Raw genomic sequence first — 12768 nt, 5'->3', positions numbered from 1 at the left:
ATTGGGCTGCAAAGCTAATTGACTGGAACCAGTTTCTTGGGTGATACTGCATCCAGTTCTTACCAAAGAACAATAGTAAAGTCAACCCTACATCTCTCCTTATTCCTGAAGATACGTAAGACCCCAGGAACTTGTGCTAATACATCCATACACAATTTGCAGGGAACAGTATGTTTCCATTATCCATGTTGACATTGTTATCCTAAGCGTGGACACACAGTGTTAGAAATGAATAACTGGAGTCAATATATGCAAGAGCTGAGTTTGTAGCAAAATTTTGGAGTGCAAATGTTGCAGCTACGACAAATGCTGCAGCTACAATGAATGTGCCTGCAATGCATTTTTTGAAAGACAAAGCTCATGTCACAATAAGAAGGAAAGCAATCAAGCAAGGCTCAAGCAAGGCTCAAGCAAGGCTGTCCCATTTTAATTAATTGCTTTGCATGGCTAAGATACATAGTACATTAAAATCTGTAGAGAAAAGAATTGGTCATCTCTGCACATGATCCATCAAAGGCATTAGCTGTATGAAACCGTGGCATTTCCTTAGTGGGGGAAAAGCATTCAAAATTAATTCATCAAGGCTCAAGATATTTCACATCAACCTCAGAGAATGCAAGAGGTAAGGCCCGGGTGCACCACATGTTTGTCATTCCAATTATTTTACAGAAAAGCTTTCATCCCATGTCAATTTTCAAAGCACTCCTGAAGTTTCCATAGCAAGGCTTTTAAAGAAAGGTTGAAGGATTGCATAGATTCAAAGACTCAGTGGGCCTCTAATTCCTTTTTGATCTCTATAACGTATGGATGATCTTTCCCATGTGCTATCTCCATGATGGCAATTGCCTGCGAAAGAGGGAGAGAAAAAATACAATTGATTCAGACAGCCTTGGTTTATGAAATGTTCTCGTCAGGGATTCCAAAGAGTCAGAAACCTCTGACTGGTTTTTGTCCCCTTAAATGTACCCAACTGAAAACAGCCCATTTGATTGTAAAGAATCAAACCCCTTATTATATACACAGCACCTTTTGATCCTAAGAGATCTCCAAACTCTTTTGAAAGGCACAGACAAGCAAAAAGTTAAACGACATTGTATCTGCCTTTCTGTTCTAAAACTTAACCAGAAGATGACTCTCAGGCAGAGCTGCTTCGAGCAGAATTTGGGCCTGCTTGTACTTGAAAGCAAGATGGAGTCTGGATGGTCAATGGGAGAGGGTGATGCTTTAGCCATTAACCGGGATGACCACAACCCTCCATGTATCTGCTACTCTGACTAGAACAGCTCCAACGTCGCCCCTTGCTGGTCCTCCTGGAACCAATCCCCCCCCCCCCGAGTTTATGACGCAACAGCCACAGCATTCAGATGCTGCAGATAGAAGTTGAAGCTTAGTTGCCAAGTTTCCTGGAACCACTGGCACTGAGGCAACTTCTTGGGATCTGCATTTCAAGCCTGTGTTGCACTACTTTGGTCTTCATCTGCAAAATAAAGTTTGTAGCCAAGGCTGCAACCCTATACAGGCAACGACCAACTGACATGCAACTGCGACCGCATGCATCACGGCAACCCGGAAGTGGCTGGACAAGGGGGTGGAGTGAGGCATAACGGGATGGAGCAGGCTTATGCGTGCTCCGTCAATGTGCATGGGGATCAAGAACAGAACCCCCGTGCTAATCGGTCGTTGCCTGTACCCACTTACCTAGAGTAAGTTCTAATGAACTTAATGGGATTTACTTCTACATAGACATGAACAGGATTGCACTGTAAATTAATACTTTACATGCTATTTTAAAAAGGTCCACCTGAATCCTCCTTTTGATGGTGCACACCTGTGCAGCAGAAGCATGTTTTAGCCATCCCTACCAAACTGAATTAAGGTAACTAAAAAATTAAGGAAGCTGTAGACAGCAAGCCTAGGAGTCACTGGCGAAGCTCAACAACACCATTTCTAGGTCAAAAATCATTTCTATGTAGAACAACACCATTTCTATGTAGAACAACACCATTTCTTTGTAGAAAATCCAGCTGTTTTTCCCCATCTTTGCTTTAGGGCAGTGGTTTTCAACCAGTGTGCCGTGGCACCCTGGGCTGCCTTGAATGATGGTCAGGGGTGTTGTGGGCAACACTGGCCTCTGTCCCTCTTTCCTTCCCTCCCTCCTCTGATGCCCTCTTGTGTCTCTGCCTCCCAAAGGCTTGCACAGCTGTTTGTTGCGGCATCCCTGGCTACAAGCTCCCCAGGCGAATGGTGCCTCTGGGGTTGGCCAGGGGGTACTGGTTGCCAGAAGCCGAGGCAGCCTCAGAGAAAGCAAGCAGGCAAGGAAGCCCAGCCAACCAGCCCTTGCTGTTGGGAATGGACAGAGAAGTCGCAGGCCCCTGTGGGGCAGTGTGAGGAGGCACCTCTCTTTGGGGCAGGGAGGGGCAGGCAAGGGTGGTGGCAACAGCTGTCCAGAGGACTCCCAAGGAGAGGGGAGATGAGAGGAGGCTGAGGGAACACTCTACAAGGGTGTTCAAAAAAGGGTGAGAGGCTGCCAGCTCTGCAGGAAAGGGGTGACAGAACTGGGCTCCTGAGCCCCACAGGGGTGCCGCAGAAAGAATGTAGCTGGTCAAGGGAGCCGTGAACTCAAGAAGTTTGAAAACCACTGCCTTAGGGATGCCCTACCAACTAATGCTCACATGTCTGTCCGTATAGAGAGGGCTCCACAGCAAAGTCCTTGCAAGGTGAAGGGGAGGAAGGGGAGGCCAAACCAAAGCCCTCCACAACCGATCAATACACTGCCTGCACCCCCACCCCACCTAACAAGGTTTTCCAGCTACAGGGGAAAAAAAATATTTTGACTACCATATGCACTAACATTCAAGATAGCTACTGAAATGCAATCTGCCTTGTGCCATATGCCAGCCTCCATCAGAGCCAAGAACATTCAGTTTCTCAACAGCTCTTGATTGTACACAAAACCGCAGAAACTGAGAGTGACTTTTCAGTGACGGATCCTGTTGGGAAAACCGTGTGTACCAATTAAATGGAACTGCTGGTTGCTGCCACCTTAATTGAAGGAGATTCGGGGCATCAAAGGTAGGAGCAAAAGTACGATCCATAAATTTGAGTTCTAAAATAGTCATTGTGGAATGGGAGGAGGACTTTCATTTTGCCAATTCAGGAAGCTGTAGAAGGTGGCTGGAAAATTAAGTACTATAGCTATGCAAAGGCAGTTCAGAATTTCTACCCAAGCGAAACGTTTATATGCATGTCATAAGAGCATCTAAGGGGCTGGGTGTGTGGGTGTGTGAGGATACCTTCTTGAGAGCCTTAACGCCAGCAGGTCTGTTTTCCAGGCCCATGTAAAGTCTCCCCAGTTTCAGCCACATGGAGGCCACATTGAGGGAATATAAAGGATAATGTTTACTGCAAAAAAAGAAAAACAGGAACAACATCTGCTTTCACCAGAACTTGAAACCTCAGTTCTACAAAATTTGTTTGCAACAGCTCGGCAGGCCAAGACCCACATCTTGCCCTTCCTTTTATGCAATTATTGATAATGGTTGATTTACCATTTTCTTTTTAAACATGCGTAACAATTTCACCAAATGAACTGTACAGGACAAACATAAAACAAATTGCACAAAGAATAAAATACTTTGTAAAAATAACATTTATCCATTTACTTTTAATAAATTAAGGAATTGTGTCATAGCTGTATGTGCTCTATTCTGCCAGTATTCCATTCTATCAAAGTGTTCCCTTCGCCTTTCCACTCTGATCTCATGGGATTAGTTTATTCAGACATAACCCCACAGGCATATACTTTGCTCTCTTATTCTTCAATGGAAGGAATTATTGGTGCGCTCCACTTTTCTTTCTTTTTGCTAACGCATTCCGGCTGTTGCCAACATATACACACACGGTCAATTTGTGATCACCTTATGAAATGGACTTTGGTCAAATGAGGCTCATACTTTTTCAGGGCAAACTACACACTTAGACCAGAGATCAGGTGAGCAGAGGGGCAAACCGAGAACAATCTCGCAGCTGCAATGTCAGCATGCCGCTGGTTGCGCAGCCAGCCTAAACCAGCTTAGAAGATCAGTCTCCAAGTCCCCCCACCAAAAAACCCAAAAAACCTAGGCAAATCACCGGGGTGATAAATCTGATTCAGGCTCTGGGGCAAGAATGTGCCATTGTGTTTTCCCAGTCACCGCTCCCCACCAGCTGATCTATGACTTCATACTGGCATCTGATTCAAAGGGAGATGTTTGTTTACACTCCACAGCTGGAGAGAAAATTATGCCCCGAGATAATTCGTTGAGCAGCCTTGCGACTGGCTCACACACAACGGTAGGGTGTGCCACGCCACAGTCTCTGGGCTTAACATGCCGCTGGTAGTGCTCCTCTCTGCATGGGCTGCAGGGCAATGCTTCCAACAGAATATAAAAGAACACAACAGAACCTCAAACATTAACAGCTTCCCGATACAGGGCTGCCTTCAAATGTCTACAAAAAGTCATAATTATTGATCTCCTTGATATCTGATGGGTGGGCGGGTGCCACTACCGAGAAGGCCCTCTGGTTGTTTCCCTGTAACTTCACTTCTAGCAAGGAGGGAACTGCCAGAAGGCCATCTCAGTGTCCAGGCTAAATGATGGGGGTGGAGATGCTGCTTCAGGTATACAGGGACGAAGCCATTTAGGGTTGTTTTTTTTAAAGTATTTTTTATTAAAGTTTTATTGGTTTAGCCATTTAGGACTTTGAAGGTCAACACCAACAGTTGGATTTGTGCTCAGAAATGAACTGGGAGCCAATCTAGCAGCCCTATTCTGGATTAATTGTAGTTTCTAGGCCACTTACAATTCCTAGACGAATGTACAGTTTTTGCACTTCTCCAAATTTTCTCCTTTTCCAGCAGAAAACAAGTACCAACATGCATATATTTTGGATAAAATATGTTCAAAGATATGTATTTAAATAAAAATTGCCATGCAGATTTAACCCCTCCTCCACTGAGTGATTTCTCTTGGTAGATCAAATCTAACCTTGGGGGGGGGGGGGACATTTTATCAACTAGGATGATTCTCCTGAATCACCAGACAACCTACTTTTAAAAAGTGCTAACCATGTTTCATATAAAAATTGCACCTGGCAAGGACTGTTTTAGAAAAATTCTAAGGGGGTTTCCCACTTCCCATCACACAGGAAGGAATACCTCCAAGATTACGCCCATTGCAACACATACTTGTATGTTCCTTCTCCCATTCAGTTACAACAAAATGCTTCCCTTCCCCCCTCAAAGCTACCATTTCATTCATATGGAGATTTAAATAACATTAAACCTCACACAATCAACTAAGTATTCTTCAATCAGCTGACAGCCCCGCTTCCGAAATATGTAAATAATTCAGGAGTTGGTTTCTTGGGATAACAAGCACATAATTATCTTGTTTTGCTTCTAGCTGCTAGGCTTGGCTTACACAGAAACAGTCATTAATGAGATCAGTTCATTGAATTGGAAGGTGAAGGTGTGTTTGGGTGGGTGTGTTTCTTTAGAGACACTTCATACAAATTACACAGAAAAATTCAGGAACGCTACCTGTATGGTTTGATAATCTTCTGCCCGTAGCGCAAAGCACCCTCCCAGTCTTGCATGTACAGACAGACTCCCATAGCCTGGTACATCATGTGCAGCATGTAAACATTGCTCTCGACAAACACAGCGCCCATCTTGTCCAAGCTAAGCTCGCAAACCTCGAGCAGTTCACTTGGGGGTAAGCCAAAAGTTAAGGAGCACAGAAAGTAAGCGGGGAACGAATGCCCGGTTATGACTCCAGGGCTACACAGCTGAACACCTGTTCCTTAAAAGCCTTCTTAAGCAAAATCACAAGCGTTCCATACAGAAACGTATAGCCCTGCTCCGTTGCAGAAACACACAAGTTGGAAGGGACTTCAGAGCTCACGTGGTCCAAGTTCCTGCTCCACTCCAGAAGTGCAATGCAGGATGCAAGAAAGACATTCCTGGGCCTCTGATTAGACAAAGAAAACCCAGTGTATCTGGAGGCAGTTTGTTCCTCTGTTGCACAGACTTTTCTCCTGAGGTTTAGCTTAAAAAACCTGTTTCCTTGCCATTTCCACTGCTCTCTAGGTGCATCAGAAGATAAGCCTGCCCCATCTTTGCCATGACAGCCCTTCAAGTATTTGCTCCTAGCAGATGGCATTCAGAGGCAAACTGCATCTGGACATTATTGTTAGCTATCTTGGGAGGAGGTCCTGAGCTCAGATAGCTCAACGGTCAGGTGGTGGACTCTTATACCCAGGCATTTGAAGGTGCACATAATTCCATCTTCTCCCACATGATGTTGTAAAATGTACATGAAACTGCTGTCTAAGACTGTCAATGGAATTGGGGAAAAATATTATCAGTCTTAGTCTCTCTCTGGCATTTTCATCAGCTCCCAGGAAGGTTCCGAACCCCTGTCTGGGATCAGTGATAAGCCAATGCAGGCAAACAGGAGGAAATGTAAGCCCATCGAGACAGAGGCACTGTTGGGTGGCAGTATTCAGTGTGCTCTGCACTGGGTTGCATGCCCCTCTGAAGCATCAGATATGGAGCTTGGGAGTGAGAATGAAACATGGACCCATTTCCAGGCCCAGACCCACAGATTTCCAATGAGGGGGCTCCACTGCACTGGAGGCCTGACCTCCAGCACAAAGCTACTGCCAGGATAAAGGTAAAGGTAAAGGGACCCCTGACCATTAGGTCCAGTTGTGGCCGACTCTGGGGTTGCGGTGCTCATCTCGCTTTATTGGCCGAGGGAGCCGGCGTACAGCTTCTTAGCATGACTAAGCCGCTTCTGGCGAACCAGAGCAGCACACGGAAACACCGTTTACCTTCCCACTGGAGCGGTACCTATTTATCTACTTGCACTTTGACGTGCTTTCGAACTGCAAGGTTGGCAGGAGCAGGGACCAAGCAATAGGAGCTCACTCCATTGCGGGGATTCGAACCGCTGACCTTCTGATCGGCAAGTCCTAGGCTCTGTGGTTTAACCCACAGCGCCACCCGTGTCCCACTGCCAGGATAGGACCCTGAAATTTGTTGGATCCTGTACCAGTTCAGCTACTAGAGAGGAAACCCCTCTACACTGTCGACCCTGACTAGCAAGGAAGCAATGGGGCTCCATTTGTGGTGGTGACTCTGTTGCTTTGACCATCCTTGGGCTGGGCTAGGATTGCATTACCCACCTGGAATCACCCCAAAATTATGTAAAATAACACCAAAGAAATGTTAAATCAGTGGAGGGTCTCGCACACACTTACTGTGTTAGACTAAAGAGCTTTGCACACTCCCTTTCTTGCATTGTTGGTCAAAAAAATTACACTCTAGAGCAGTTGCAAATCACTTTTTACCTTGCTTCACTGCAGCCAAGCTCAGCTCTAAGGGAAACCAAACCTACTTGCTGGAAAAGAAACTCTGGGGTTGAGAAACAGAGCAAGGGGAGGGGTGGGGGGAGATGAGAGAGGAATACAGCAGCCTGACGCTGGGGAATTGCATTTTTGGACATGCCTCAACAAAATGAGGCTGCTCAATTGAATCTAAAGTTCAGCTTAAACAGAGAGCACAGATAAGAAAGAGAGCGAGTGAGAAAGAGAACACCAAAGGATATATTTGTAGTGTTTGGCCCTCCTGAATTCCTCAATCACATTTCTGGCATATTTGATCATATCTCGCATGGCTTCTGCTGATGGAGGCTCGTTCAGCTTGCGGATTTCCAGTTTATCTTTGTCCTGAGGGAAGAGTTGCGAGAGAGTTACAAGGCCTCCCCCAGCTCCGAGACAAAAAGCAGATCCACACAGAAACCAACAATAGCTGTGCAAAACACACGCAGCGAGAGAGAAAGAGAGAGAGATTATAGGGATCTGTTAAAAGAAGAGAACTTAAAACCATGATAAAATTTAACCAGGGTTTCTCACAGAGGACACGAGGGTAGCGCTGTAGCATCTGCACGGGTCCCTGACTGATTATCTCCTGGGGTAGCCAATGGATGGCTCTCTGGTGTTGGTGGGCTCTAACTCCCATCAGCCAGCATGGCCAAATTGGTCAAGGATGATGAGAGTTTCAGTCCACCCTGTTGCCTACCCATGTCTTCCACACGCTGTTAGTTGGATAGGAAGCTCCATTATACGGAGTCAGTATTCTCTACCCAACGACATTCTAGGGCTTTAAGCAGGAGCCTTTTTAAGCACTGCCTGAAGATGCCACATACTAAAGGGGCTGCTTTGGACCCTGGATGGCGCAAGGCTGAAATGCTGCCTGTCAGAAGTGGGCAGAGCCACTGTGCTGAATTCCTGGTGGGTGAGCTGCTGCTGCTTGTATGGGGAGGCCAAGGTGGGGGAGAGGTTGGTGCAGTGCGAATGCACCAGCAGGAACACCAGATTGGCTCCGTTGGTGCATTTGCGCAGCGGCAACATCCCTCCCGGTGACCCACCTTCTGGGGAGCTAGCATAGTGGCTATTCCCCCTCCCCCAGCAAGTTGCTTTCTGGGACATGTTCCCTTAATACACACACCCTCCCCCAAGTTTCTCAGGTTAATGTCTTGATCATCCCAAATTCTGCATCTGCTCTCTGGAGAGAGGGAGAGACTGTGGGAAAGCTATATGGGGGGAACAGGGGGTAAGGCTGCGCTCAGCCACAGCCCTACTGCAAGGGTGTCAGTGACTGGCTGGATGATGAGGAGTGGTGGGAGGCTTCAGTTGGAGAACTCCCTTGGGAAGCCTCAGAAGACGAAGGCTCAGAGCCGGGGGGGGGGGGGGGGGACACACTGAAAACAGGTCAGAGGATGAAGGGGGAAGGCCAGAAGGGTTGGATGCGGATGCTTATGCATTAAATTTGTATACTGCCCTATACCCATAGAATAAGTAACAGGCTTCAGTGAGAGAGAGGAAGAGAAGACAGAAAGCACTGCAGACATAGGACAGGCAGCTGAGGAGGAGGTAGGGGGGTGAGGCTGCAGCAGTCCTACTATATTCATCCCTCCTCCCCCTTGTCTCCAAGGGCACGGAGGGCATTGTGTGTAACAGAGCAAAGAGCACAGGGAGAGTTTAAGATGGAGTTTAAGACTGCTGGGAAAACAGCTAGACAGAGGGGAAATAGGAGGTCCAGATCTTCAATTCAGACAACTGCTTTACTGGGGGCCAGTTTTGCCCATAGGTTTCTCTGTCTGTATTGTGTTTCCCTGAATAAAGAATCAACTCTACTGCTCATCTTTGAGTCTCTGCACTGATGTGCAGCTGAACCAGCTCTGACAAAGAGTAACCAACATGATGGTTCTTAGGTTCCTCTTCCCACCAGCCCCAGGGAGCATGGTCAATAGTCAGAGATGGCTGGAGCTGGAGCCCAACGGGAGTAACTCATGTGGAGCCCACTACTCCTGCAGTCTAAATGGTTGACCTTGAATAAGCCAGACACAGCTGCACCAATGGGAATTGGAAGTAGGAGGTATGCCATGTCACAGATCTGCTTTATAGCCTCATATTACAGGCACAATATAGATATTAGATGGTAGTAAATGATGATGAGGTAAAGAACCCAAACAAAAAAAATGCTTTGCCTTTGCTATAAAGTCAAGCTATAAATCTAAATAATAAATAAAGCATGTGCACTCTATTAAATACCATCACCTTTTTTTTAGTAATGCACTCTCTGCAATCGCAAGTGAAGAAGTAAGAATCTCTTAACCGATCATTCCTATCTTCTGTAGGATATAGCAGGTCAATGTAACTGGTAAAAATCTGGAAAAAGACAGACGGGTAATATAACAACAGCAGATAAGTATTAAAATGCTACAGGTTATACATCAACATACACTGATCTACAAACTGGTTGCAGTGAGTGGCCAGAAACTCGTTGCATTTCCATAATGTGCCAGGCTTCAGTGCTAAGTCCCCGGAAAATACAGCTCAAGTTCAGTTTGTGTACTACTGATAGAATCTGCAGGTTTTAATGGCTGAACATGTGTCAGCTTAAAGTGGGGAGGAGCACACACAAACACCCCTATCCATGCCAGCTCCATTTCCAACTCTCTGTTGGATTTTGGATTTTGCTGCAAGTCTGAACACAAAAGGTCATATAGGCAGAGACACATTTATTCCAAGCCTCTTCGTGGATGCAAAAAAGTAAACAGCCACTCAGTTAGCTTTGGCTAGCAAAGTATCTTATCTGCCCAGAAGAAGCAGCAAAAGCAGAAGCAGAAAACAGAACTCCAAATACACAAATACACGCAAACTCAAAGAATTTTCTTCCGGTTATAAAATAAGATGGAAAGTTTCAAATGCTGATCTTAAAATTTCTCACCCAAAATATAATAAAATTAAAAGGCTACAAGGAAAACTAAACACATATCTGCTCCAGCGCCAACGCATGGTTTTCCATCGAGCCTGCTCTTGTTTCTGTGCATGTGTGTCCTTCACCTTCTCTCAACATGCCCAGGGCAAGTTGATTTTAGTTTGCAGTTGCTTGTTTTTATCCTACAGTGAGTGCATCTCAATTGCTTTTCTCCAGGCAGAAAATATGGGAGCCAATCTAAACACTCACACAGACACACAGAAATCTTGACAGGTTTCCCATGCAGTACCCACATTGAGCCAGAAGGTGGAGGCACAGGCCACGCCACAGAGGACAAATCTGTTGCGCTTCTGCGCTAATTGAATGGCAGAGAACTTTTTCCAGGAGTTCAATACTCCCTTGATTAGGAATATTCTACCAACTTGTTAACACACACTCTTTCTGTTGGCACTGCTGTTATTCCGTTTAATCGTCTTTATTTTACATAAATGAATAAGTATAAGGCATTCAAAGGGAACACGTAAATATTTTCCTGAATAATCCCACAACTGGGATTTCTGGAATGCAGCAAAAGTAAACGATGTCCTCGCCCCTCGTAGGAACATCAGGTGAGCATGGATCTGTGGGGAAGGGTGTGTGGTGGACTAACGGAGCGGGTTAGGTTATGAAACAGACCGGCCTGACATGTTGCAGGCAGTATCTGAAGCTATCCTTGGCCTATTTAAGTGACCTCTTCAAACCTGAGTTCAAGGGAGGGAAATACCCGTGATTCTGTTGCTGAAAAACAGCAGGCCTCTGTTAACCTTTTGCACCGTCCTATTTTACATCCAATCCCCATTCCTCAGAGAAAGGAGGACCACATGGTTAAACAACATGCTTAAGAAACATTGGTTAAGTCTGGCTAATACAGTGGTGCCCCGCAAGACGAATGCCTCGCAAGACGAAGAACCCGCTAGACGAAAGGGTTTTCCGTTTTTTGAGTCGTTCTGCAAGACGAATTTCCCTATGGGCTTGCTTTGCAAGACGAAACGTCTTGCGAGTTCTTGCGAGTTTGTTTCCTTTTTCTTAAAGCCGCTAAGCCGTTAATAGCCGCTAAGCCGCTAATAGCCGTGCTTTGCAAGACGAAAAAACCGCAAGACGAAGAGACTCGCGGAACGGATTAATTTCGTCTTGCAAGGCACCACTGTACTTGTGGGGAGAAGTGAGGGAGACCTCATTAGGGGGCTGCCATTTTGGACAGGAGACCTCTTTTAAACGCCAGGTGTAGTTTCTGTCAGAGAAATAAGTCACCGTTTCGAGAGGGGAGGTGCTGGCTACCCCAGTTTAAAGACCACATCGTCGTAACTGGATTTGGAAATGAAGGGGAGAATCCTCAAACGGCGTGTGGAGGATGAGTTTACCACACAGATGGAAAGACGCACCGCAGGTGCATGGCAGGCTGTGTGTTTTACAAACCAGTCCCTCCCCATCCCTTGAAAGCAGGCATTCACTGCACAGTTACCTCATCACCAGCTTCTATCTCCTGCACAGCTCTGACTTCAGCCACGGTCCCTTTGTAGGTGACAATCACGTTGGGGCAACAACTGTGGTTCATGAGCGCCACACTGACAAAAACAAAAGGGCACCCATTTGTTCCATGAGCAGCAATATTAAAGACCACAAGGAAGAGCACTGTATACAGCAGGACTTGTGACAATTACCTGTGTTGAATGGGCTGGTTTGCACATAACACCAAACCAAACCATGGCTCAGCACAGATGTGCAAGGGCTCCTGGGGCACCTGCAGTCCTCCCCATAGTCCTCCTGCTATTACACTCATGGAAAGCAAGCCATAGTTTGGCTTAACATTGTGGAGGCTCGTCTCCTCCAGACAAGCCTTGGTTAAAGCCCATGGTTTGCTTGGAGTGAAACAAACCATGAGCTTGGGTTTGGATGGCTCACTAAGGCAAACCATGACTTAGCTCACAGCAGTACAACAGCAGTAGGAACAGAGCAGTAGCTCAGCAGCCGCAAACACCTCTCTGGAAACCTGTGCGTTTGCAGCAAGCCTGTATTTGATTTAACGTTATGTGCAAAGCAGCTCAAAAGTCTCTTTATGAAGTTTATTATTACAACTGTATGATCAGGGCAAAGTTGCGAGTTCATGAAGCTCAAAGACAACAAAATGTCTTATCAGCTTATAGAATTTACCTCTAATAGTGAAGTCCTAGGAACAGCTGCTTGCAGCATAGCCACAGCGAAGCACCTTAAAATCTCAACAGTTTCAAGGGAACTACCGTATCGGCCCGAGTATTGGCCCTTTGAGATCCTGGACCACTCAGACCTGGTATACGGTGAGGACCTGGTTCATAAGACAGGCACAGATGTTGAACACAAAGAGGAAGGGAGCTGTGTGCAGGACTCCAAGAGCTGAGAAAGGAATGCCTTGCTCAGCTTTG

General features: G+C 46.1%; 1 protein-coding gene across 2 annotated transcripts in view; it reads right to left on the bottom strand.

Moving 5' to 3' along the window:
* Positions 1-406: 406 nt before the first annotated feature.
* The window catches only part of SMYD2 (SET and MYND domain containing 2), a 35324-nt gene continuing 22962 nt past the window's right edge, over positions 407-12768 (bottom strand). For both annotated transcript variants that reach the window (XM_028724657.2, XM_028724655.2), the window contains 6 exons: positions 11832-11934; positions 9667-9777; positions 7653-7773; positions 5582-5756; positions 3294-3402; positions 407-846 (listed from right to left, as the gene is read on the bottom strand). In XM_028724657.2, the coding sequence (XP_028580490.2) occupies positions 766-846; positions 3294-3402; positions 5582-5756; positions 7653-7773; positions 9667-9777; positions 11832-11934 (700 nt within the window). In that variant the 3' untranslated portion in view covers positions 407-765. The remainder of the gene's footprint in view (positions 847-3293; positions 3403-5581; positions 5757-7652; positions 7774-9666; positions 9778-11831; positions 11935-12768) is intronic.

The sequence above is a fragment of the Podarcis muralis genome, chromosome 3 (genome assembly GCF_964188315.1).
Source record: "Podarcis muralis chromosome 3, rPodMur119.hap1.1, whole genome shotgun sequence".
NCBI lineage: Eukaryota > Metazoa > Chordata > Lepidosauria > Squamata > Lacertidae > Podarcis > Podarcis muralis.
Note: the sequence above shows the minus strand (reverse complement) of the source record. Positions and strands in the feature narration are given on the sequence as shown.